The sequence below is a fragment of the Podarcis vaucheri genome (genome assembly GCF_965113315.1).
Source record: "Podarcis vaucheri genome assembly, chromosome: 16".
Classification (NCBI taxonomy): domain Eukaryota; kingdom Metazoa; phylum Chordata; class Lepidosauria; order Squamata; family Lacertidae; genus Podarcis; species Podarcis vaucheri.
The window spans coordinates 4518708-4545481 of record NC_138754.1 but is presented as its reverse complement, the minus strand read 5'-3'; the positions used below and the strand labels follow the sequence as shown (position 1 = coordinate 4545481).

Below are 26774 nucleotides of genomic sequence, written 5' to 3'. Positions count from 1 at the left end.
CGTGGGTTGTCAGCACCCGGGGCAAGGCAAGTAATTTGCTCCCCCTAACCCGTGGATTTGCGCCCCCTAACCCTAACCCCCAGGTGTTGCGCCCGGTGCGGCCGGCCCCCCCCTGCACCCCCCACGCTACGCCACTGAGTATGGGAGCTCCACCTTCCATACTGAACAGGGATGGCCCTCCAAGCTTTCTGCCGGGCCCTCAAAATCCTCCCAGGTCACTTGTTTTGCGCCCCAAGGGTTCCAGCTGATGCTAGCCTTACTCAGAGTAGACCCACTGGAATGAATGGACACGTGGGCACGTTGATTATGTTTCTGGCCACATTCACACCACATATCTAAAGAGCTGTGATGCCCCCGCCAACAGCTGTGGCTTCCCCCAAAGGCTCCTGTAGTTTAAAGATGCAGTTTAAAGGTGATGAGAATTCTTAGGAGAGACTATAGGGAGAATTATTAGTTAATGATAATTTAAAGTAATAGAGAAATTAAGAAATGCAGAACAAGCGATAAAGAATGGAAAATTTTCAGAGGTTGTTGACAGAAGTCTAAAGTATTGTTAAGATAAGAAGTTATGTTAAATGACTGTTGGAAATGATATGTTAAAAAAATAATAAAAATGTATATTAAAAAAGAGAGAGTTGTTAGGAGACTATTCTCCTCACAGAGCTACAATTCCCAGAGTGGTTCAACAACCAATCCCTCTTCCTGGGGGACTCCGGGAATTGTAGCTCCATGAGGCGCCCTTGACAAATGACAGCTCCCAGAATCCTTTGGCGAGAAGCCATGACGGTTTATAGTGGCTCCGTCGTGCTTGAAACGTGGTGATTCTGGCCTGAATGCGCCCTTGACGTTTATAATATTCTTGAAGCTAATTTGTTTCCCACCGTTTATTTTTTTAAAAAATATTTTTATTAGTAATTTCAACATAATGTCTTATCAAAAAACATATCCTTAAATTCCCGCCCCCCTATTTTTCCCCTCCTTCCTCCCCAAAATATAGCCCCCTCCCCTCCCCTCCCCCCCTTGACTTCCCTCAGCTCCTGTCTCTGGTTTATCAACATATGTTATCTGCATGTTACAAAACTGTACAGATCCTTAATTTATCTATCTAGATGCTATCAACAAGTAGTTTGTGAATGTATATTCAAAACCTGCGAAGGAGTCCAGTTCATTTTGTTGTTTCTTTAAATACTTTGTAAAGGGTTCCCATTAATCTTTAAAATCACAGTTATCCTTGTCATGTACCGTATTTTTCACTCTATAACACGAACCCGACCATAACACGCACATAGTTTTTAGAGGAGGGAAATCCGTAGGCATGCCACCCGTAGGCATTTCCTCCATAGCACGCACAGACATTTCCCCTTACGTTCTAGGAGGAAAAAAGTGAGTGTTATGGTGCAAAAAATATGGTAGTTTGTGTGTCAGTTTTGCCAATTCTGCGTAGTCCATCAGTTTCTCTTGCCACAGTTCTTTGGCTGGGATTTCCTTGTTCTTCCATCCTTGTGCTATTAAGACTCTTACCGCCGTTGTCGCGTACATAAATAGGTTTTTCAATTTCCTTGGCAGGTCTTTTCCTACAATCCCTAACAAAAATGCTTCAGGTTTTTTGACAAATGTTAATTGGAACATTTTCTTCAACTCATTATATATCATTTCCCAAGAAAATTTAATTTTACTACAGTCCCACCACATATGATAAAAGGTCCCTTCTTTTTCTTTACGTTTCCAAGACATATTTGAACTGGTTTTGTACATTCTTCCTAGTTGTACAGGTGTTATATACCATCTATATATCACTTTCATATCATTTTCTTTCAACAAGGAGCAATTTGTAAATTTTGCTTCCCACCGTTTCTTAATGTTAGTATTTAAAAATTTGTGTCACCCGCCGTGGGACATTATGGTGAAAGGCGGGTAAGAAACTGAAAGAAGAAGAATACAGTTCCAGGATTGGAGGCAATTTCCCATCAGTTGGTGGGAATCGCAAGTAGGGAGAGCGCTGCTGAGTTTGACCCCTGGGAGGGCAGAATTGCTCTTCTGATGTTATGATGGAACCTCCAGTCCAGTGGCAGTCTACCTCGATTCCTAGGTTCAGAGAGGTGTTTGGGACACTGTCAGAACAGGATGCTGCACTAAATGGGTGTCTGGAGCTGACCCAGCGGCAGCAGGCAAGGCTCTCCTTTGGCTTTTCAAAGTCCTTACTCTCTTTCTGTCTCCCATCTTCTCTCACCCAAGCACCTTGCAGGACGACTTCATCATCATCCACGAGCCCCAATACGACAGCGTCCTGGAGTCGGTCTTCAAGACGGAACTGTTGAGCCTCCTCTACAAACGCTACGAGGAGAGGACCCAGAAGCAGCTGCCAGTCAAGTTCAGCAACCAGTGAGTAGCCGCGCTGCTCCCTTGAGAGTATTAATAATAATAATAATAATAATAATAATAATAATAATAATAATAATTTTATATGCTGCCCTCCGCAGCCGAAGCCGGGCTCAGAGCGGCTAACAATAAATAAAAGTAACATAGCATTCTAAAATCAATTCATTCTAAAATCATTCAAAATCAAATTAATGGCAACCATTGGGCTAGAGTTCTGTGAGGATTACAGACTGTGCCATGGCCCAAGGCCTGGTGGAACAGCTCCATCTTGCAGGCCCTGCGGAAAGATGTCAAGTCCCGCAGGGCCCTAGTCTCTTGGGACAGAGCGTTCCACCAAGTCGGGGCCACAGCCGAAAAAGCCCTGGCTCTGGTTGAGGCCAGCCTAAGCTCCCTGTGGCCCGGGACCTCCAAGATGTTTTTGTTTGGAGACCATAAGGTCCTCCGTGGGACATAACCAGAAGAGGCGGTCCCGTAGGTACGAGGGTCCTAGGCCGTATAGGGCTTTGAAGGTTAAATCAGCACCTTAAACCTGATCCTGTACTTCACCGGGAGCCAGTGCAGCTGGTATAGCACCGGGTGAATGTGATCCCATGGCAGGGACCCCGTAAGGAGTCTCGCTGCAGCATTCTGCACCCGCTGGAGTTTCTGGGTCAGTCTCAAGGGCAGCCCCACGTAGAGCGAGTTACAATAATCCAGTCTGGAGGTGACCAGCGTGTGGATCACAGTGGCCAGATCAGGGCGAGAGAGGTAAGGAGCCAACTACTTAGCTTGGCGGAGATGGAAAAATGGCGCCTTTGTTATAGCTGCAATCTGCGCCTCCATGGAAAGGGAGGTGTCAAAGATTACACCCAAACCCTGTGGGTTCGTACAAGGTGGGGCCACATCGCCCGAGTCCCTGCTTCCAGTGGGGAGCCTCCGGGAATGAAGGCACGGAGGTGAGAGAGAGCCCTCTCCTGTGGGTTTTAGCTTATGGGGCTCTAAGATAGACTGCGCCTGGATGTGGAGGCTTCTGTGGAAATATGACAACCCACCACTGAACACCCGCAACTGCTTTTCTGGGTGATGCGGAAAGGGGGGGGTTACCTTTAACTCTTTGGAAGGAAGGAGGGTTGGATTAAAATACAAATATTCCACTTGATCCAGGAGAGGGATTGTGTGAAATAAGCCCTGCAAATGGAATCTGGGCTATTGTTGCAACCATGACTGGTTGTATTCTTAGCCTGTGGTCTATGGTGATCCTGATCACAACTTTACCCTGAGAAGTAAATTCCATTGCAGTCAGACTTTCATATAAAATGATTAAGGAACAACAGACTGTAAGTCAGTTCCGTTAAAGTTTTATTCAATACAGTGGTACCTCGGGTTAAGTACTTAATTTGTTCTGGAAGTCTGTTCTTAACCGGAAACTGTTCTTAACCTGAAGCACCACTTTAGCTAATGGGACCTCCTGCTGCCATTGCACTGCCGCTGCATGATTTCTGTTCTCATCCTGAAGCAAAGTTCTTAACCCGAGGTAATATTTCTGGGTTAGCGGAGTCTATAACCTGAAGCGTCTGTAACCTGAGGTACCACTGTATTTGTATTATTGAAATTGTAGCATTTGATGGTATATTGTAAACCGCTTCAAGGATTTTGGTTTTTTTTAAAAATAAATGCAATATGTGTATGTGTATATGTATATGTATATGTATATGTATACACACACACACTATATTTTCCATGTTTAAGACTAGGGGTTTTTTTACCAAAAAAATAGGTTTAAAATTGGGGCTCGTCTTATACACGGGTAGCGCTGAGGGGTGTCTTCTTAATTTGGAGTCCCCCAAAATAGGGGGTGTCTTATACATGGGAGTGTCTTATACAGTGGTACCTCAGGTTACAGATGCTTCAGGTTACAAACTCCGCTAACCCACAATTACCTCGGGTTAAGAACTTTGCTTCAGGATGAGAACAGAAATCGTGCTCTGGTGGCGTGGCAGCAGCAGGAGGCCCCATTAGCTAAAGTGGTGCCTCAGGTTAAGAACAGTCTCAGGTTAAGAACGGACCTCCGGAACGAATTAAGTACTTAACCCGAGGTACATGGAAAAATATGATATATTGTAATAAAGAAGCAAACTCAGGTTTTATTTATTTTACATTTTTAATCCCACCCTTTTCCGAAGGAATTCAGGGTGACGCGTGCAGTTCATGCAAAACCACCCCCAAGTTATCCTCACGGCAACCCTGTGAGATAGGTTAGGAAGAAATATAGTGGGTGCTCGGAGGTCACCCCGTGACTGCTATCTTTTAATATATATCGTTTTCTCATTTCCCTCTCTCTATTTTTCTCTCCGCTGCTCCAGGCTGGAGTTCAAGGTAAAGAAAGACGGGTGGGGCCCCTGGGGGGCCGCCGGATCCCGCCAGATCCAGTTCCAGATCTGCCAGGGGGACTTGACTCTCCTGCGCAACAACGGCAAAGTGCTGGTGGTCAGCATCGGGCCTGGCTTGCCCCGCAACGCCCGTGAGTCTGGGGACATTTTGCAGAGGGGGGGGGTGACGGTTATTGTTCCCTAGGGCAGTGTTCCCCAACCTGGGGCCTCCAGCTGTTTTTGGACTACAGTTCCCATCATCCCTGACCACTGGTCTTGCTAGCGAGGGATGATGGGGGTTGTAGTCCAAAAACAGCTGGAGGCCCAAGGTTGGGGAACACTGCCCTAGAGTAGAGGACCTGTGGAGGGGAGGATATCCATAGACCCTGATCAAGATATTACTTAACGGATCCAAGTCAACAAGACAGTTCTTTGATTATTTTATTTGTGTCCTTAAATTTCCCCCGAGAACCCCAAAATACATTCTGGAAGCCTGCATTCCCGTCCACCCCTCCCCACACACAATTTATAGCAGCGTGCCTTTGCAAAAGACACTCTTATCAAGTGACCCACCAGAAACCTTTGGAACTGGTATTTCAAATTTGTTATTTCAACCCTGTATCTCCCATTTTGCATTGATGATATCGGGATGTAATGACTGCTGGCTCAAGGTCTTTGGGGGTGCGGATTGCCTTCCTACAGTGCCAGATTTACGTGTAAGCTAAACAAGCTATAGCTTAAGGCCCCAACCTCTTGGGGGCCCACCCAAAAAATTAAAGGGAAAACTGGGTATACATTTCCAATATAAGATAAATAAAAATAAGATAAATAAAACCTACATACAGCAACAGTGTTTTGTGTTCTGCATGGACCTTTTAGGTCCATAAATTACCATATAGCATAAATTCAACACAGAAAACAATGACAATTGGTTGTTGACAAAGGACATATAAAGGGCCCCATTACCTTCAGTAGCTTAGGGACTCATCAAACCTGACCTCCGGCGAGCTTTTGAGTCGGACGGCGCTGAGGGCACCTTTAAGGGCTGCTGCCCCGTGCTGGGTGGGTTCCCAGGGGATCGGGGCCACCTCCCCTCAGAGAGCTGACGGTGGGACCCCCCTGATTTCAGGACCTACCCGGAAAGACACCAGGAAAAGTCGGAGCCTGGGCAGGGGAACCTCACCTGGCTGGAATGCAACGAACACAACAGGTAAAAAATGTTTTTCTTGCGGGGGGGGTGTGTGTGTCTTGTCTAAGATGGGGGGGCGTAGAGGCAGGATTGGAGGAATCCCATTCTGCCCCCCTTGGGCATCCAAGAACATGCGAAGCTACCGGCGATAGGGGGTCAGGCTGGATGTCCTTTTAAGATCCCATTCTCTATCCTTGTACAAGGTTCATCCTGCCCTGTATTGTCTCCTCTTCCAGGGATCAGGCCAGGTGGGGAGGGGGATTCTCCCAGAGTCCCACTTGTGGCGTCTTCCCAGCCTTGGCGTGCTGGGTGTCCTGGGTTCGAATTCAGACATCTCCAGATTTTAAAAAGCCCAGGTTCGGAGAGCTGCCTGGATCCCAGAAGGGTTTGTCTCTTCCTGACAACCTCAGGAGAAGACACCTTTATTGCAGGTCAAGTTAGGACAGCCCGGGTCAACCTGCCGCTCCCTCCAGATTGGATTAAACGACGGCTTGCATCCTCGTCTCTGACCATTGGTCCTGTTTGGGGAAGGCTGTGTTACAGGGGATGGTTTGGCTGTTTGCTCTGAGGATATTCCACAGCAGATACTCAAGAATTCGGGAAGACGGGGAACAAACTCAACTTCTAACACCCAAAATATTTGGGGTGGGGGGGTGGTTAAAAAGGAGCAACCCAGCTAGATAATACAATACAGTGGTACCTCGGGTTACATAGACTTCAGATTACAAACACTTCAGGTTACAGACTCCGCTAACCCAGAAATAGTACCTCGGGTTAAGAACTTTGCTTCAGGATGAGAACAGAAATCGTGTTCCGGCGGTGCAGCAGCAGCAGGAGGCCCCATTAGCTAAAGTGGTGCTTCAGGTTAAGAACAGTTTCAGGTTAAGAACGGAACTCCGGAACGAATTAAGTACTTAACTCGAGGTACCACTGTAATAATAATAATTAATGTGCTCAGGAACTGTGATGAAGAATCTACCCAAGCCGCTGAGAACTTTGATCTGTTTTCAGTAGCTGTAACTTTCTGCATGTTTTAAAGCATCGTTGTACATCATTATTGATTTTATTGTTTTGCGAACCACTTTGATGCTTGTTTACAATCAAGCGGTGCGGGGATTTTATGAAATAACCAACCAGCCAAACGGCGACCCACGTTCCCCTCGCAAAGGGTCGGGCGTTGACTCTCTGTTATTTATCCCCCCCCCCGGCAGGGTCAAAGTGGGGCAACCGCGGGGGTGGCAATGTGGGAACCAGGCCCCCCTTCCAGCAGCGCCTTTCGATGACCAGGCAGGTCAGCATGGAGCAGCCCAGTTTGCCCCGCCAGGGGGCCAGCCCCAGAGCGAAAGCCCTGCCGACTCAACTGAACCTGGACTTCATGAACGTCCCGGACCAAGGCGTGGCAGGGTGAGCGAGCTGAGGAGACGGTCGTTGGACATCGCACTTTCCTGATGCTAGACTGAGACTTTGCTTCTCTCTTTCTCTCGCACTAAATCTTGCCTTCCTTCTCTGATTTTCATGCTCATTGCCTCCGACTCCTTTGAGCTTTGCCCAAACCATTTGATTGACAGTTTTAAGGTGACCAGTAGGCTGCAAAAAAACACCACCACCCCAAAACCAGAAAAACATATTGCCTTACAACTCAGGTCTTTGGCAAGATCAGCAGTTTGCCACTTTGGCGTGTATCTCAGGTCTTTTCTGTGTGTTTCCTTACTCTCTGGCCCAGGAAAGGAGCCAGCTTGTGGGGACACGGGTGGCGCTGTGGGTTAAACCACAGAGCCTAGGACTTGCTGATCAGAAGGTCGGTGGTTTGAATCCCCACGACGGGGTGAGCGCCCGTTACTCGGTCCCTGCTCCTGCCCACCTAGCAGTTTGAAAGCACGTCAAAGTGCAAGGTACTGCTCTGGCGGGAAGGTAAACAGCGTTTCCGTGCGCTGCTCTGGTTCACCAGAAGCGGCTTAGTCCTGCTGGCCCCATGACCCGGAAGCTGTACGCTGGCTCCCTCAGCCAGTAAAGTGAGATGAGCGCCACAACTCGAGAGTCGGCCACGACTGGACCTGATGGTCAGGGGTCCCTTTAACTTTTAACTTGCACATTTCGTTGTTTTAAGGACTCTCGTTTAGGCCAGGAAACCTGCAGCTGTCCCATAATGGTCACTCACCGTTGGCCATGCTTGCTGATGGATCTGAAGGGGGTTGGACTAGATGGGGCCTGATCCAGATTGCCAGGCTGCTCTTAGGTCCTTCTGGAACTTCCAGGTCCAAAGGCAGTCTATCGAGATTCCTAAGTTCCAAAGGGCATTTGGCCACTGTGAGGACAAGATGGTGGCCTGATCTGGAAGGCTCTTAATTTCTCAGGAGTTGTCATGCAGACCCGTCTGGAGGGCCAAAGGCTCTCGCCACACCCCAAGAGCTTTGGAGAGGGCCTTCCTTTCTGGCCGACGTTGGGATGTGGTGGATCATTCCAGCAGAATTAGGTGGGAAAGGAGGAGAGCTGACGTTTGCTCCAGTCCCAATGCTGACCTCTCTTTTCTCCAGCCTCCAGAGGCGCCTGTCCAAGGAAGCCAAGCCCATCCCAGGAGGAGGCCGGGCCAAGCCCAAGCCCAAACCGAAACCTCAGCCTTGCCTCCCGCGGTGCAGGGCCCTGTACGCCTACGACGCCCAAGACACAGATGAGCTCAGCTTCAACGCCAACGAGTTCATTGAAATAATCAAGGAAGGTGAGCTTTTGGGGGTCTTTTCTTGGCGAGGTGCGTGTGTTGAATGGACCCCGTTTCCCGGCCCAACCTTGAGTTCAGTGGCTGTTGTCCATGATAGCTACTGGTGCCTCCAGGTTCAGGGGCAGTCTAGCTCAGAGTCACATCCAGAAATGAGATGGCAGATGAGACGGACCCATTATGGCCTGCTCTAGCGAAACCACTCCTGTAATTTTTAAATAAGGTCTACCCATTTTTCTTAGACATCTGCAGGGCACCACATTAGCCAGCCCTGGCTTATTCGTTTATTTCAACAATTTGCATGCCACTTAATTGCCGGGAGTTGGAATAGATGAACCTTTGCGTCCCTTCCAGCTCTACATTTCTAAGGAATTACAGGTGTTGTACAATAAACAGAGAAAATCAGAAATGGTTTTAAATGCCTGCTGAAAATTTTTAAAAGACGGCTTTTCAAGACAGCGGGGGTGGTTTAATCTCAAATAGAAGGTCCACAAAATGTGGTTTCCGCAGTAATGAATACCTGGTGCCTGGGTGGATCTATCAATTGTAGATAATGACTGACTACAGTTTTTATCATCCCTGCCCCTGTGTTAAGTGGAGGTGATGGGAGCTATGGCCCCAAAACACCTGGAGCTCCCCATGTTCGTAATCTCCGTCGTAAGCTCTCGGAGGCAGGTGGAGCCTCGATGTGCAGGGGCAGTCTAGCTGAGCACCAGGTGCAGCAAGTGACAGGTGGGAGTGCGAATGTTCTGTTTCTGGTGTCCTCTGATCTGCTGGCTCCTTCTGGGAAATTCGGGAGCTGTATGGGACTGACTTCTGGTGTGATCCAGCAGAGCTCTCCCGATATCTGAGCTCCTGACTCTTATTCCGCCTGTTTGCAGACCATTCCGGCTGGTGGCAGGGCCGCATCCGTGGCAAAGAAGGTTTGTTCCCGGGGAACTACGTGGAGAAAATCTGAGGCGGGCAGACGACTCTCAGCGTTCTCTTCCTAGACTGCCCCCCTCCACCAGCTGCTGTGGACTTTGCAGGCTAGAGAAGGAACTTTGGCCAGCAAAAAGAGCTGCTTCGTGGCTTGGGAGACGCCTGCCTTTCTCTGTTCCATTGCACAAGGACAAGGGGGGGGGTGTTTATTTTATATATATATATATAAATGGCTGCCTTTGAAAGCCATGACAGTGCCAGCATGGCTGAACTTTGAAATCAAGAACAGGATGGGAAAGCACAGGCCTCCTTTTTTACCCCTCCAGTGGAAGGCGTTTTGTCCGTGAAAACGGGCAGGTTTTTGTTTTTAAGCTTCCAAGCAAGAAAGCCTGTTGTCGCAGGGTGAGCGGTTTGCATTCTGCATATGCACCATGACTGTACGGGAGTCACAGGAGCTCCCTGCAGAATCCTGCTGAGGCCAAGCAAGCACTGGCATTTAAGCAGGAGCGGGACCACAGAACCTGCGTGCGAAATAAATTATGTGCATCAGGAACCCTTTTCTGTAAATGGGTTTTATTTGATGAAAATGTGGGTCGCTGAACCCTGCCTAATTTCTCAGCAAAGGCCCTGCCCTGCCCCCCTGCAGTGCAGTCCCCACACATTTCCCAAACGGGGCCGGGGGGGGGGGGAGTGTGTGGAATGGGGGGGGGGGGCATTTCATTGCTTCTACTTTGGGAACCAGAGCAGGTAATCTGGGATTACAAATTCCAAGAAGCTTTGGAGGATAAATTGCGAAAGCTTCTTGGAAAGACACGTTGCCAAAGGGCTCCTGCACCTTTTAACAGCCGAGGAAGGCATTTTCATCAGGTGTGGCGTGAAGCAGGGACTGCACAGGCTCGAATTACCTGTTCTAAAAGTGCAGGAATGCCGTCATGTTTTTGTTCCCATCTGGCTACCTTCGAAGGATCTTAGAATTGGGAGTTGCAAGGTCTGGAATGGCTTTGTGGTTGCAAATTGCAGTGCTCAAAGTTGTAGAGAAAGGAAGTCTATGAGTTACATTTATTCGTTTATCTACATTAATGTTTGCTCTCTTTGGCCAAAATGGCTCCCGGGGCAGCTTACGTATGATCCATAAAAGCTAGGCAGCTAATGCATGAGGGGATCTACCTGGGACTTCTGTTTTCAGAGGCTGTGTGTGGAGGATCCTGGAGTGTGTGTATGTGTGTCTGCAGTTGCCCTCCTGATGGGCACATGACGGGGGTTTCTCTAGCCACTGTAGCAAACAGGGAAGTGCACTTGATGGAGGTTTGATGTGATCCAGAAGGACTCCTTAAGTGGAAAAAGAGAGGGGGTGCATACTGGGAGCAAATACCTTCACTGGGACCATCACTGGGTCACCCCAAATTCACCATCAGATCACATACCATGTCCATGGCTGCAGCCTGCACCAAAAAAAAATCACGCATCCACTGTTGCGTGGGGCTGCAATGGCGCAAAAACGTGGTTACAAAGCACGGATCCACATGAATTCTCAGGATTTTTGCATTGGGCTACCCCAAACTCACCGTCAAACCACATGTCTGTGGTCACAGCATGAACCACAAAAATCATACATCCACTGTTTCGTTCAGAATATTTCTTTTCGTGTTTCCCTCCTCTGAAAACTAGGTGTCTTATGGTCAGGTGCAACTTATAGAGCAAAATATACAGTAATCGCAGACAGGACAAAATCATGGATTGGAGGGAGTAAGGGGGTCCCTCTTGAGATAAGTTGCCCACTAAGACGTCTCTTGGCTCTGTTTTTCCCTTGTTGGAAAATAAAGCCATTAGTTTGAGTGAGCCTTAAATAATAAAACACTTCCTACCCCAGACAGGAGGACACACTCAGAGGCGACAGGCCCACTAATGGTGCCGCATGTTGAAAGCCCTCCGCAAAGCCCGCTTGGCTGCCACACGGACGTTCTCTGTGAGCCAGGTTTAGCTCCAAATTACACGTTTCCTTTTTGAGACTTCCTTCGACGTCAGGACGGGGTTTATTACTCAGCCGAAGCCACAAAAGATGAGCTGAGTTGGTTCACAGAGGGAAGCAGGTGGTGAGGAGGTATCGTTTTTCAGTCCTGGCCCGTTTGCAGCCGCCCTGGGATGGCAAAGGAGTGTATTGCCTCTGAACCGCCACTTCCAGATTTGCAAATTTTATTGCTTGCAAATTTTTGCTGAGACGCGGGGACTTTAACGAAAGCTCTTTTGCAAAACTGTAGCTGGCACCACAGCCTCATGGAAAGCAATGACAGGGTATTTCTTTCTTGCCCCCACTCCCTCTGTGGAAGGAAAGGAGCAAAGGTAAAATCAAAGCACCAGGGATTAATTTCAATTAAGTCCAGGCCTGGAGAGGGGTTAAACCACTAGAAGTTTTTAATTGCATTATCAGTACAGTGAAAGGAGTTAACCTGAGAGACTTTTTCAGTGACCAAATTTTTTTTTTAATGTAGCATAATATTCAGTTCACAGTCGTGACCCCCCCGAACCTCCCATGACCCTCCATAGTTTTTCACCTGCTAGAAAACAAATATACAGAATTCAGAGTCTTTTTTGTTTTTTGTTTTTTAAAAAGCCCACAAGATATACCTAAAGGCACTGAAGTGCGTGCAAGGTAAGAAAAGAAAGGGGGGGGGGTTAGGTTTGGAAGTCAATCTTCAATAATTACAAAGCAATCGATTCTCTTCCGTAGCCCCTAAAACGGTAAGAAAGTTCTATGAAACATCATTTACACTTTCAGCTATTTTTTTAAAAAAAATCTTTTTTCTTTAAATTAAAAAGGGGGGGCAAGATGAGTTAAGTAGGTGTTTAACAGAGACAAGAAGTTGCCTAAAATAAATGAACACGTTTTACTTAGGAGGAGGAGGAGTGGGACAGGGAGAACCATCAGGGGCTTCTGGTGAATAGTTAGGAAGATGAGTTCGTCATACAAGATTCATGGGAAGGAGCTAAACAGTACTGATCTTCCTCATCATCATCACCCCCCTCAATTCTGCTCTGGTGAAACAGCTCGTTTCCAAAAAACATCCCCACATAATGGCAGAGTGGATATGATTATTTTTTAAAAGACATTATGAGGACTGCAATCACATAGCTGATGTTACAGAAGTTCTGTAGGGGGGAAAATGTGAATTTATTGTCTTATGTTGGATCTTCACTGCATTTCCCAAGCTGGACTTGAGGAGGAGACCAATAAGACAGAACAGAATCCCATGTCCCTTCTAGGGTGGAAATCCCACCTCTCAAATCTGCACCCAGCAGGATTGTGCAAAGTACCACTGAACATCTGGGGCTTTGAGCGTGCAGCTGCTGCCCCAGAGACAACCCCCACCCTCTTACTCACTTCGCTAACCACTCAGCCCCTCTTGCTTGGCATGTTTACAAGGAAGTAGGATCCCATATGGGTGCAGGAGGACTGACTTACATGCAGATTCAGGAGGGGGGTTGAGACCCATTGCGGAAGGTTGCCAAAACCAGTTCTAGTGCTAAGGGAGAAAAAGGCATTAAAAGCAGGTGGTGGCAGAGAGGGCGAGGGGAGCATTCGAACTCAGATCCGTAGGTCACAGCAGCAGAGTGCTCTGCTCATCCTGCCCACAGAATCTACAACTCCACTGCCAAAGGAGGAGGAGGAGGATATGGGAAGAACCAGATGGAGCCCAGTTCTATGAAGAGCCATCGTTCCTTCTCAAGCAAGTGTGAACACAGTAATAAAAAGCATCCATTTCTCTGGCCTACGCTCTTGCCTGTGATGTGTTACAGTTGGGATTAAAAAAGTTAAAACAGTCTAAAGATCGGAAACGTAACTTTCAGCCACCCTACCCTTCTTCTTCTTCTCTGGCTCAGGGATGGGAAGCCGGTGACCCTCCAGATACAATGGTGCCCCGCAAGACGAACGCCTCGCAAGACGGAAAACCCGCTAGACGAAAGGGTTTTCCGTTTTTGAGCTGCTTCGCAAGACGATTTTCCCTATGGGCTTGCTTTGCAAGACGAAAACGTCTTGCAAGTGTTCCGATTTTTCCCCGCTCCCCCCCTTTTTCTAAGCCTTTTAGCCGCTAATCCGCTAAGCCTTTAATAGCCGCTAAACCACTAATAGCGCTAATCCGCTAAGACGCTAATAGGGTTGCCTCGCAAGACGAAAAAACCGCTAGACGAAGAGACTCGCGGAACGGATTAATTTCGTCTTGCGAGGCACCACTGTATTTAGCTATGCAGCTTACTGTCTGAATAGCCCTATGGCCAAAAGGCGACAGAGGCCTAAGGCAGGCAGATGCTGGGAACTACAAGTCCCATCAGCCCCCAGCCATCTGGAGGGTGCAAGGTTGGCAAAGGTTGTTTTATAGCCGTATTTCCCCAAGTGTGGTACCTGCACCCCAACAGGGGTATGTGAAAGGGTTTCAAAGGGTACAGGGATTTTTTTTCTTTTACTTTAGCACAGGCTTTTTTTTTAAAGCTGCAAAAAAAAAAAAACAATTCAAAGGTTAAAAACATTATTATTAAAACTACACCCAAATTATCTTCACCCGAGAAGGGGCAAGCCAGGAAAACTAAACTCTCAGGAGGGGAGTGCGGTTATTTTAAGTTTGCGAAACAGTGACCTGGACGGGCCACAGTCAACTTCTCCCTGCTCTAACCATTTGACAACTGAAAAGGGCCTCCATCTTTTCTATTTCTCCAAAACGAATTTAACGGATGTGCAAACTAATATTTTCAGAAACAGGACATTACAACACTCATTACCTTTTTTGTTTTTCTTTTTAGTTAAAAAAAAAGTGTATGTTAACAGATTTGTTTAAAGGACACACGCTGGGTTAATAAGAATTAGTGACGAGTCAAAGACAAATAAAGAAAATCCAAGTTACTAAAATAATCACTTGTGCACATTATTTTTTTTTTTAAAAAGAGATCTACGAGACTCCCTTCCATGGTTTCCTTTTAGACAAAGCACAAAAGTACCCCCCACAAACCTTTACACATGAACTGATTATGGGAGGTTTTTTTTAAAAAAGCACAGAACTGCCGCTTTTCAAACCTTTATTGAAATATGAAGCTGGAGGCTCGACGTTCGTTAGAATAAAGAGGCGGCATTGTATGTTGTTTTCTTGGTCACAAAACCTCGGAATGATCATCTACAGAAGGGACTTCAAGTTCGTTCTGGAGGCAGTGGGGTTTTTGAGGTGGAGGGTGAGGGCAGAGACTCAAGATCATGATTAATTGCTAAATCAGCATGATATAGACAAACACCCCCTTTGGCAGTGAAGTTTGTCAATACATGATTAACGCAGCCGATCCAACCGCCAGAGGAGGCTGGCATGCCATTAAGTGTCGACAGAGAGGATGGGGAGGTGTGCTATACATTTGCAGAAAGGTTTGATTTGTTTGTTTTAAACACGGGTCATTGACCTTAATCAAGAGGTTGACTGGACTGTCCATCGTAAAATTCTCTCCTGGGAGAGCCCCACTGAAATTGGACGTGAGCGGTGGAAGAGCACAGGATTGAGGACGGGGTCAAGCGAAGCCTTCCTAACCCTTTTGCAAGTAAGGGCAGAAATGGGGCACCAGGATTTTATGCGAGGGGCGGGGGGAGAAGTGTGCAAGCATTTGAATCCCCCAGCTGTAGCTGAACAAGTTACAGCCGTGTCCGTATCCTTCCACCTGGGTTGCCAATCAGACATGTATCTGGTCACTACAGCTGCCTTTTCGTTTTCTGTTAAGGGTGGAATATTAGCCATCCCCCTCTGCCTCCAGTCAACACCTCCCCAGCAATGGATTTTCCTGGCGACCAAATATTAGGAAGTTATTGCAGTGGATACACACACACACCTGTTTTGAACCTTCTGGAGGTCCCCACCACCACCACCACCCTTCAGCTGACACACAAAGACACAGAGCCTCATCTGCCTCCTAACCCCCGTTTTCATTCTCCATTCAACCCCTTGGGAAAAGCTGGAAGAGGTGGCACATAGTTTGGCAGGCAGGTTTGGGATCCAAGGGGCAATGGCTGCTGACTGAGTGCCCATTGTAACAGCGATGGAGAGACCTCTGCTCTCCCCAAACCCTGCTGGCCTCCCAACTCCCAGCAGCCAACATGCCCAGTGCTCAGGATTGCGAGACTGGAACCCCAGATAACCCCCATTCCTGGTCTGGATTCTCATCCACACAACACACACTGTGAGCCAAACACCAATAACGCTGGGGGTTATGTGTGTTTGGTTTGCTTTCTAAAACTGCCCCTTGGAATGGCTTGGAAAGGGTAGCGCTAGAATACAAAAAAAGGAGTCAGTATTACGATCAGCAGTGAAGGAGGGCGGAGGGGAACACCGTGCTTCAGAGAGGCGGAAGAATTGACCCATGATTCCGACTGAGAAAGGCAAGGGGGAGGACAGAGGCACTAACCTGTAGCTAATTGCGACTTCCCGTCCTGCAGCGGCGAACATGATTTTAAAAAAAGAAATGACGACAAAACAGGAAAGGTGAAGCTGAAACGAATCCCTCTTTTCGGGAAGAGAAGAACTAAAACCCAGGAAGCTTTTGGAAATCCTGGAGGGGAGAAAAAGAGGGTGGTGGAAAGAGTGGGAGGGGGCAAAATCAGAGGGGAGGGAGGGTGGCGGTGGCAGAACTGAGGGGGCAACGCAAAGGGGTCATGTACTGGGATGGGTTAGTGCCCCTGTGCAGGGAGGAGGAAGAGGAAAGGAAGAAGAGGAGCATCGCGAGGCTTCGCCTGCCTTTTCCAGTGATCAGCAAGCAAAGCTGACAGGAAGTTCTTGCCAGGAAGGGCAAGGCGGGCACCCCTGCTTACAGCAGCTTTAATCCACTGGGGCTCAGGGTCCTATTCCTCAGCGCCACCAGGTGTAATGCTTCTTCCTTGCCTTCTGCCCCATGGTATAACCCCAAACTGAAGGAGTTTAAAAAAACAGTAACAAGACACCCCACAACGAGGTTCCAAGCCAACAGCAGTGACAGCTGCTTATAAATAAGGCTCCTTGCCGCCCCCTCCTTCACAATCACAGCTTATTAAGAAGTGAGGCATTGGGGGGGGTGCACCACTGCTCCCACTCAGACCTCGGGGCGCTGATCAACCTCCGACCGCTCTCCCTGGGTGGCAGAGGGGCAAGGCAGAGCCTCCCGTGCAGACGCTCCTGCTCCCCCCCCCAAACTAGTTCTCTGGCCCCACGTTCTGCCGGGCTTTGATGAAGGCCATTCCGTGGGTGCGGAAGTGAGTCTTGAGGTTGAGCTGGGTGTCGAAGCCCTTGCCGCAGACGGTGCAGGAGAGCTTCCCCTCTTCGGCTGGCGGGGAGCCTTCCTCGGCGTCGCCCCCCCGGGGGCTGGAGCCCCCCGCATCGCCCGACCCCCGCTTCTTCTTGTGGGTGATGAAGCGGTGGCGGTTGAGGGAGACCTGAGAGGTGAAGCAGAGCCCGCACTCGCGACACTGGTGGGCGCTCTCCCCTGTCCTGTGCTGGGGGATGTGCTCCTGGAAGTCGGCCGCCGAACACGCCACGTAGCCGCACTTGCGGCAGTGGAACTTCCGGTCACCCCTGGGGGTCTTCGAAGGCGGGGTGGTGCTGTCCGGCTCCTCGCTGCACGAGTCCCCTTCGTCGGAGAGCTTCCGCTTCCGGCCAGACGCCTGTGGGGGAGGGGAGTGGAAGTCTTTATTTTTATATATACAGTGGTACCTCGGGTTACATATGCTTCAGGTTACATACGCTTCAGGTTACAGAATCCGCTAACCCAGAAATAGTGCTTCAGGTTAAGAACTTTGCTTCAGGATAAGAACAGAAATCGGGCTCTGACGGCGCAGCAGCAGCAGGAGGCCCCATTAGCTAAAGTGGTGCTTCAGGTTAAGAACAGTTTCAGGTTAAGAACAGACCTCCGGGACGAATTAAGTACTTAACCCGAGGTATTACTGTATACCGCTCCATAAGACACACTTTTTTCTTCCTAAAAAGTAAGGGGAAATGTCTCTGCGTCTTATGGAGTGAATGTGTGGTCCCTGGAGCCGAATTGCCCAGGGTCAAAAAGCTTTTTTTTTTTTTTTTAAAGTGGGAAGTGAGTGTTGAAACAAAGCCCCTGATCGTTTGCCGATGGGGGGGGGGAGATAAGGGACGCTAGAGGTAAAGGAGGCTGCCTGGGAGGGGGAGGTAAAGACAGCAAACTTGCAAAGGGAGGAAACAGGAAGACTAAAGCAATGAGGAAAGAAATTAGAAGAAAAGGAGGAGCAAAAAACTGCTCCAGCTAAGGAAAAGACACTAATGCAAACAAGAGGGAAGGGGATGTTGAAAGGAAGCAGCTGATCGGTGGGATTGGAAGAGAGATAAGGGACACTAGCGGAGGCTGCCTAGGAGGGGGGAGGTAAAACCCCATGGATCCTCAGGATTTTTACATTGGGTCACCCCAAATTCACCATCAGATCACATAGCATGTCCATGGCTACAGCCTGCACCAAAAAAAAAATCACACACCCACTGTTTCCTGGGGTTGCAATGGTGCAAAAATGTGGTTACAAAGCACGGATCCACATGGATCCTCAGGATTTTTGCATTGGGTCATCCCAAATTCACCATCAGATCACATGTCTGTGGCCACAGCATGAACCACAAAAATCATACATCCACTGTTTCGTTCAGAATTTTTCTTCTTCTTGTTTTCCTCCTCTAAAAACTAGGTGCGTCTTATGGTCAGGTGTATCTTATGGAGCGAAAAATACGGTGTGTATGTGTGTGTGTAAAGGCTTGGTGTCTAGCATGCTGTAGGGCTGATCCTGCTAGCCATGCAAGCAATCATGATCCTCTTTGCTTCTCAGCGGATAAAAACCAAGAGGCAGTGGCATGGTTCTAGCCCTCAGGGCTGAGCAAAGGGGTGGTGGGGTAGACCTGGGGAGGTGTGTGACAAAGATTCTGGACGCAGAGAGGAACTGAACCCTACTGGGCAGTACAATCCTGACCAGGTGCAACAGCAGGGATCATAGAGTTTGTAAATTAAGAGTTAACTCTGTTGTCAGAATGGCAGCCCATGGTCCGTGTAGCTCAGCACTGCCTGCAGTGAGCGGCAGTGGCTCTCCAGATTTTCAGACAGGGAGTGTCCCCTGCATGCCAGGCAAGGGCTCAGTCACGGAAGAATCCACCCTCCCTCAAAAGAAAAGCAAGATTCTAGTCCTCATGCAGGGAAATAGCAACATGGGAAGTGGTTTTGCATCGAGTCTGACATTTGCCACCCCCTGTACCTGCGAGTTCCTGGCACCCATGCGGGTGATCAGCACCTCCTGGCTGCGGGTCTCATCGGTCACCTTGATGCCATGACGCACCTCAATGTGTTTCTCAAGGATGAGGCGGCTGCTGAAGGTCCGCTTGCCTTCCGTGCAGTACCTGGGGTAGGAGGAGGAAAGGGGGAGCAGTGAGAAGCCAGTAGAGGCGGTGTCCCAGCCTGGAAAGGGAAGGGAGGTGGGTTTATATCTTGATTTTATTCTGTGAAGCACCCTGAGCCCCTCGGGCATAGGGTGCTATATAAATTCAATAAATAAAAATAAAAATAACAGACAGAAGGCTGTTCTGGACAGCGGTGGCTGCATTACAAAGCGCTTCAGAAGTAGGCTGGGAAGAGAAGTGCAAAGCTCAGAGTGCAGATGAGGAGCTTCTGTTCCCCTTACAAGATCTAGATCTGTAAGTTCATTGGGGCAGGGCCTGGCACTCTCAGCATCATCTCTCACCCCACTGCTGCCCACTGTGTGTTCTATACTTTTCGTCATGACTTCTGTGACAAACATAGCTGAGGGCATTTCACAATTCTGCACAAGTTATGGGATTCACCTTGGGGTGCTGAGAAGCCTTGAATTGCTTCCAAAACAAGTTTATTGTCTTCAGGACGTGGTGGGGATATCTCCAGCAGTCTCCACTCTATCCCTTCCCTGTTCTGTCAACCCTTGACAAAAATTACCTTGAAATCACCTAAAACCTTACCACCAGGGCAGCTGAATCAAATCCACAGAAGCAAACATAAACACATGCTGCCTGATTTTACAGCAGAGGGCGCAACACACCCACAGGAAAGATGGAGTGCATGGACACACACACACACACACACACACACACACACACACACACACTATTTGCTGCCTGACTCGCCAACCAGCCCAGAGGCCAGGAGAATGGGCTCCTTCCATACCGGCAGGGGTAGACACGTTTGATGCCCTCGTGGTTCACACGGACGTGTCTCCGGAGGCTGGGGTAGGAGCAGAAGGATCTCTCGCACAGGTGGCAGGGGAACTTCTTTACGCACTGTGGGGTGGGAGGCAGGGGACCACAGGGAAGAGAAGCCACAGAAAGAAACTCAGGTCAAAATAAGTGCAAACGTCACCACCAGCACCTCTGCCCCAAAGCCCAACCCCTCAAGTTCTCTAAACCCAGCATCCGCAAGGGCAATCTTTTTTGCTGCAATTCTCCCCTCTGCTTCCATCCCACTCCCTGTAAGCTCTTGGAGGGGCAGAGACCTGCCTCGTACCTGATTCAGTACAATGTAAAGGGAAAGAGGAGAGTTGTGATCCTTTTGAGGTATCCCCCAGCCCCTGGCCAAATTCTGTGCGACTGCCATAAAACTTAGGGAACAGGCTGTACTACCAAAATGATTAAGGTTTTAAATGACAATTTTAGGTTATATTTTAGTGATCAAGATTTAATATATATTTTTAACTGCCGCTATATCTGAATTGTCTCTGTTATATCCAACTGCAATTCAATGTATTCCTGTTGTGTTTTACGATTTTCCTGATATTGTGAGTGAGTTGGAACTGGTTTGTGACCGTAATAATAAATTTCTATCCCCAAGCCCCTTCATTTTCCTCCTGTGTCTTTTGAGTTTTAGATTGTAAGCCTCCTCGGGGCAGAGACCTGTTCCTCTGTTCTTAGCAGGGCACACAGAGGGGCATGACATTATAGGAACGAATGTGTTTCCTCGGCCATGCAATTCTGTCCCTTCTGCCTCGAAGGTGCCACTCAAGGTCCTTCTCCCTGTGCCTTTTAAAACCAGAGATGCTGGTGACGATCTCCCTACCCTTGCTATCATCCCACTGCCGCCTGCCGCTCCTCCTCACCTTCCCATGAATCTTCTTCATGTGCAGGACATACTCGTCCCTCTCCGGGAACCAGGAGTGGCAGATCCCGCAGGTGCAGCCGTTGCTCCGAGAGCGCCCTCCGCCCTCCGACTTGCGCTGGAAGCGGCCCCGCTTGCTCTTCCGCAGCTCCGGGGAGCTGGGCGGCTCCTCGTCTTCTGAAGAGGACGACGACGACTCCGAGAGCTTGGAGACGGGCGGCGGGGGCTCCTCTTCGGCCGGCTCCTGCTTGGGGGTGAGCGGGGCAGCGACTGGCTTCTTGGCGGGGTCCTCTTTGGGTTTCTGGGGCTGGTGGGTGCTCTGGCGCCGGGAGGGAAGGAGAGGCAAAAGGTTCAGATAAGGCCAACAAAAACCACCGAGGGGATGGAGCGGATCCCCTATGAAGAACGGTGGCGGCTTCTGAGGACTTTTCAGTTTGGAGTCAAGGCGAGTTAAGGGGCGAAAGGAAAAAGATTTATAAAATGATGTACGGCATAGAGAAAGTCTTTCCTCCCTCTCTCCTAATACTAGACCTCAGGAACGTCCAGTGAAGCTGAATGTTGGAAGATTCAGGATAGTCAAAATAAAATAATTCTTCACAGAGCACATACAGTGGTGCCCCGCAAGACGAATGCCTCGCAAGACGGAAAACTCGCTAGACGAAAGGGTTTTCCGTTTTGGAGGTGCTTCGCAAAACGAATCTCCTATGGGCTTGCTTCGCAAGACGAAAATGTCTTGTGAGTTCCTGCGGGTGTTTTTTTCCTTCCCCCCCTTTTTCTAAGCCGCTAAGCCGCTTATCAGCTGATCCGATAAGCCGCTAAAAGTCGCTAATAGCGCTAATCCGTCAATGGGCTTGCTTCGCAAGACGAAAAAACCGCTAGACGAAGAGAATCACAGAACGGATTCTTTTCGTCTTGCGAGGCACCACTGTAGTTAAAGTCAGCAGGCCGTGATGGCCACTAACGATACGATACAATACTCTTTATTGTCCTTGTCCCATACAGAACAACGAAATTGAAAAATCTACATAAGACATTCGAAACCCAACAAGCCTGCTATCCCAACCTGGTTAGCCACTAAAACTCTGATACTCCATTTTTAAATACAATATACTCCCATGCAGACTCCTTACAATGCATTTAAAACCAAAATCGCATTTGGATAGAAAGTGTTTCTCAGGCGGCTAGTCCTAGTCTTTATAACCCTGTACCAGAAGGCAGAAGCTGAAATAGATCATTTCCGGGTTGCGTACTATCCTGCGCTATCTCTGCAGCTTTCTTATGGCACCTGGAAGCACAGATTTGATCCAAGGTGGAAAGAGTGCACCCAATTATTCTCTCGGCAGTCTATACAACATGGATGGCTTTGAAAGAGGATTAGGCAAATTCATGGAGGAGAAGGGTATCAATGGTTACTAATCATGCTGACTGTTCTCTGCCCCCATGGTTAGAGATGGAAATCCCACTTGCTGTAAACTACAGGAGAGGGGAGGGCGCTCTTGAATCCTGTTTGTGTGCTCCCCGCAGGCATCTAGTTGGCTACTGTGAGGACGGGTTGCTGGACTAGACAAGCCACTGGCCTGATTTAGCAGGTTCTTCTTACGGTCTTAAGAGAAGGTGGCTGGGCTGGTCAGCACCATTTCCCAGCTTCACTTCATGGCTGGGCAGCAGGCGAGGGCAGGGGCTCTTTGCATGCAAGGCAGACGCCCTGCCAGCTGCACCCCTTCCCCAAAGTTAAGTCTCTCTTCTGAGATCTGAGCAGCTCTTGCTCACTCTTCCAACCTTATCTTTGTAAACAAGAGGACCAGCAATTTCCCTCTCTCTCTTTTTAATGAAAGCTGCAGTGCTTGGGAGCCAGGATCTTGCAGCCAGCGGCCGTGAGGATTAGAAGGAATGAAAGCTATGTTTCTCAGGAACCTGAAAACAGTATCATACTCCTTTTCTGTGCTGTTGCTGTGGTATACTGCAACACACATGCAGTTCCTGCCTAGAGTGCTATTCCCCAGAGCAGAGGTCGGCAAAAAAAAAATTGGGCTGGTCCACTGTTGCTCAGACCTTGTGGTGCGGAGGGGGGGGGGCTGGAAGAAGAGGTGAGGGGGGCAAGTTCTCCTCCTCTCCACCTCCAGCCGCTGTGCTTACCTTTCCTAGGGCTGCCACCACCACTGCTGCTTCTCGTGAGTAGGCAGAGCGAACTCATCCGCTCCGCTCTCTGGCCCACAGGAACACCAGGGCGGCAGTGGCAGAGGGACGATGAGCAGTGCGGAAGGGCTGGCTCCAGAGAGGGGCTGCTTAAAATGGCACTCAGCCAGCTCAGCCCAGCCCCCTTCCTCCTCTAGGCAGGACAGAGAGAAGCCAGGAGGAGGGAGGGAAAAGGCGCTGCCGCGGTGTGTGTGTGTGTGGGGGGGGATGGAATGGCACGGGGGGGGGGGAAGGGGCAGCCCGAACGACCAGAGTCCCCACGCCGATCCACTGACAGTCTGTGGGCCAGATCCTGAAGGCAATTGGGCCTGATCCAGCCCGTGGACCTTAGTTTGCCGACCCCTGTCCTAGAGGGATGGAATCATTTCCTTCTCCCTGTTGGATTGATGGCTCATGCTACCCATTCCCAAAGTAAGTGAAAGAGGCAACAGCTCCCTCAACTGAAAACATCAAAGGTGGAACTAGACTAGGTGCGGGGGGAAAGGAAGTGAGAAATTACCGATTTCCCCTGTGTCCTCCCCCCCCCCGCCAACTCTTCCCCCTTCTGCCCCACAAGGCCACTCACCTTCAGGTGCTCCAGCATCGTACGCTTCTGGGCGAAAAGAAGAGGGCAGTCGGGGCACTTGAAGACGCTGACCCTCTGGTTGAGCAGGTGCTGGTCGAAGTGGGAGGAGAGCAAGGGCTTGTGGGTAAAGACCGTGTCGCACATGGCACACTTGAAGATCATCCTGGAGAGGATGAAAGGGACAGGAGGGCTCTCAGGAAGGAACTGACCTGCTCTGCGGCACCAATGTCTAGGCAACACGACGACCATATACATACGTAATAGAAAATCTTTGTAGAATTCCTTCAGATCATAAAAAGTTCAAACTGAAATCTTTAGTCTCAAAGTCTCTGAAAAACTTTAAATGAAGCGAGGTACCAAACTTTAAAGCGAGGTACCAAACTTTTATGAAGCATTCTATATCCACCCAGAACGCTGATGAAGAATTCTTCGAAACAGTAGTCAATATCCAGAATTTCTGTTCAGTGCTGGACATCACTGTTGAATACACAAAGCTTCGCAGCTTGTCTTCCACTGTACAAAGTCTGGTACCTCGCTTCATTTAAAGATTTTCAGAGACTTTGAGACTAAAGATTTCATTCTGAACTTTTTATGATTTGAAGGAATTCTACAAAGATTGTCTATTACGTATGTATATGGTCGTCGTGTTGCCAAGACGTTGTTGACTTTCTCTTTGCAACACAGGGGCTTGTTTGGATACTTATTGCTGCTCTGCGGCACAGCAGGAATCAGCCGGGGTGCAAGACAAAATAAGGACGCAGGAGGCACCTGCTGGGTCAGGCCAATGACCCATCACCTAGTCCTGCATCCTGGGCTCACAGCGGCTGAGCAGACGCCTCTTTTGGGAAACCCCCAGGCAGGATTCAAGCAGCAGAGCCCTCTTTCCTCCGGCAGCTTCCAGCAACCAGGATTCAGAAGCATCGCTGCCCCAAACTGGGGAGGCAAACGGGTAGCCTCTTCTCAGTGAATTTGTCTAATTCTGTGGGAGGGAGTTCCGTCGTTTTAATTATGCGCTGAAATGAAGCAGCGCTTCCTTTTCTCCGTCCTGAATTGGGGTGTAGGACAAGGTGAGGTTCTGGCTAGATGCAAGGCCGGGTTCAGGCTTTGCTCTGAGGAAACCCAGAGCTCTGAAGTCCTTCCAGCAATGGAGAAACTGAAACCGACAAGCCTTTTTATAGGAGTAGCATCCGGCGCAGCCAAATTGTTAGGACCACCTGTGCTTCAATATGCTCTTTTGCTCAAAAGGGGCCTGGGCGTCTCTAGGAGGGAAGGAGGCTCAGGGCTTGCACACAAAATGGCAAGGCCACATGTTTGGCCCAGGGCGCCACTGTCCCCACCAACACATCTGGCTGCACTATCTCTGGGTCTGTGTACCCCTCCTGCAGGTTAAGAGTCTTTGCCTGTGTCACCGGATGAAGAAGGGTCTGGCTCCTGGTCCCAAACAGGTCAGAGGGGCTGGGGAACGCTTGTTCCTGCGGCTCAGAAGGCCAAGAAGAAGCCCTGCTTCCCCTCTGGGAGAGTTTCGTTTTTGGTTTAAACTATTTACTTTGTGCTTTCATCCTGCATTTTTACGTTGAGAACTGCCCTGAGATCTTCAGATGAAAGGAGGTGTATAAATTTAATTAAAAACAACCATAATAATAATAATAATAATAATAATAATAATGAAATAGACGTGATGGCTCTGCCCTGCCTCCATGGTTGTTTGGTTATACAGTGGTGCCTCGCAAGACGAAAAGAATCCGTTCTGTGATTCTCTTCGTCTAGCGGTTTTTTCGTCTTGCGAAGCAAGCCCATTGACGGATTAGCGGATTAGCGCTATTAGCGGCTTATCTGCTGATCGGATCAGCTGATAAGCGGCTTAGAAAAAGGGGGGAAAGGGGAAAAAACCAGCAGGAACTCGCAAGACATTGTCCTCTTGCGAAGCAAGCCCATAGGAAATTTGTTTTGCGAAGCACCTCCAAAACGGAAAACTCTTTCGTCTAGCGGGTTTTCCGTCTTGCGAGGCACTCGTCTTGCGGGGCACCACTGTAAGTCACTTTGGGTTGCCTTGGGCAAGATAACACGACTAACAAATTTAATAAATTAAATTAAATTAAATTAATGCTTCTGAACGCCAACTGCTGCTGTGCTTGGGTCCTGCTTCTGGGCTTCCTATTAGGGCATCTGGTTGGTGATGCTGAGAACAGGGTGCGGGACTAGATGGTCCCCTTTATGGCCTGATCCAGCAGTGGTCTTCTTACATCTTCTTGTGAAGATGATGGGGGTTAAAAGTCCATTATCTGGAGGCCCAAAGGCTCCCTCCCCATGATCAAGCCCTCCTTCTGCTCTAGTCATTTTTCTGACAGACACAGAGGGTTGTGGCCAACTATGTCCCACTCACAGTAGAGTCGTGCCCATTAATTTCAGTGGGTCTCCTCTGAGTAGCGCTAGCAGTGGACACAACCCAGACAAACACACACACACACACACACACACACACACACGCCATCTCACTTGGACTGCTGGTTGCTGAAGCCTGGGTGCTGGGTGTAAATATGGGCATGAGCGCTGGGGGCTGACTTGAACGCCATGGGGCAGATGGGGCACTTGTGGAAAACCTCGCAGTGAGACGTCTGGATGTGGGACTTGATGGAGTTCACTCCGCCAAAGACGACCGAGCAGCTCGGGCACCTGAGGACGAGAACCGGGAAGTCTTACTGATCAATACACCTAGCTGCCCATCACTAAAAACATTCCCTGGGCAGCTTGCCGAAACAAAACAATGATTAAAACTGCAAAACGTGATCATTAAAATCAACAATAAAGGCATAAAAGGTTGCAGCCGATGCTCTGAGAAGACCCACTGAAATTAATAAATCTAAGACATTGTTATTTATGCATGCCAAATTATATCCATTTTGATTAAACATTACGGTTAACGTATTACTACTTTTGGGCTGTTACTATGTTTTGAACAGCTTTGGGTACCAAATTTGTAGTCTATAAATAAAATAGCAATAACAACCTTCATTAACAACAATGGGTCTGCTCTGCATTGGAAAGACCCCAAAGGAAAATCTTCCTAGCAATAAGAGGGGGCAGCCTGGTTTCAAGACACAGACACACACAGAGAGAGAGTGAAGGAAAAAGTATTCACTTTTGCTGATGAGACCACACAGAAGGTGGCACGTGAGCCTCTCTGGGGAGGCTGACTGAAAAGGACCTCTCCTTGGGAGCTACTTGCCTTCCTTACTTGGTGGAAATGACCAGAGGAAGCTTTGGAGGGGGAAAGCAGGGCCATTCCACTGGACAGTAAAAGTTGGCATCCCAAGTTAAGGACTGGCTGGAAAAGCCCTCCAAACAGTA

At 48.9% G+C, this 26774-nt stretch overlaps 2 protein-coding genes across 4 annotated transcripts in view; one reads left to right on the top strand and one right to left on the bottom strand.

Annotated features, from left to right (window-relative positions):
* The window catches only part of LOC309520391 (unconventional myosin-Ie-like), a 53167-nt gene extending 43064 nt beyond the window's left edge, over positions 1–10103 (top strand). For both annotated transcript variants that reach the window (XM_082202089.1, XM_082202090.1), the window contains exons 23-28: positions 2236–2382; positions 4722–4879; positions 5857–5937; positions 7128–7320; positions 8451–8632; positions 9511–10103. In XM_082202089.1, coding sequence (XP_082058215.1) covers positions 2236–2382; positions 4722–4879; positions 5857–5937; positions 7128–7320; positions 8451–8632; positions 9511–9587 — 838 coding nt within the window. In that variant the 3' untranslated portion in view covers positions 9588–10103. The remainder of the gene's footprint in view (positions 1–2235; positions 2383–4721; positions 4880–5856; positions 5938–7127; positions 7321–8450; positions 8633–9510) is intronic.
* Positions 10104–14588: 4485 nt separating this feature from the next.
* ZNF687 (zinc finger protein 687) overlaps positions 14589–26774 on the bottom strand; it is a 42811-nt gene continuing 30625 nt past the window's right edge. For both annotated transcript variants that reach the window (XM_082202054.1, XM_082202055.1), the window contains exons 4-9: positions 25923–26099; positions 23427–23589; positions 20667–20984; positions 19742–19854; positions 18804–18945; positions 14589–17207 (exon numbers count right to left, since the gene is read on the bottom strand). In XM_082202054.1, coding sequence (XP_082058180.1) covers positions 16740–17207; positions 18804–18945; positions 19742–19854; positions 20667–20984; positions 23427–23589; positions 25923–26099 — 1381 coding nt within the window. In that variant the 3' untranslated portion in view covers positions 14589–16739. The remainder of the gene's footprint in view (positions 17208–18803; positions 18946–19741; positions 19855–20666; positions 20985–23426; positions 23590–25922; positions 26100–26774) is intronic.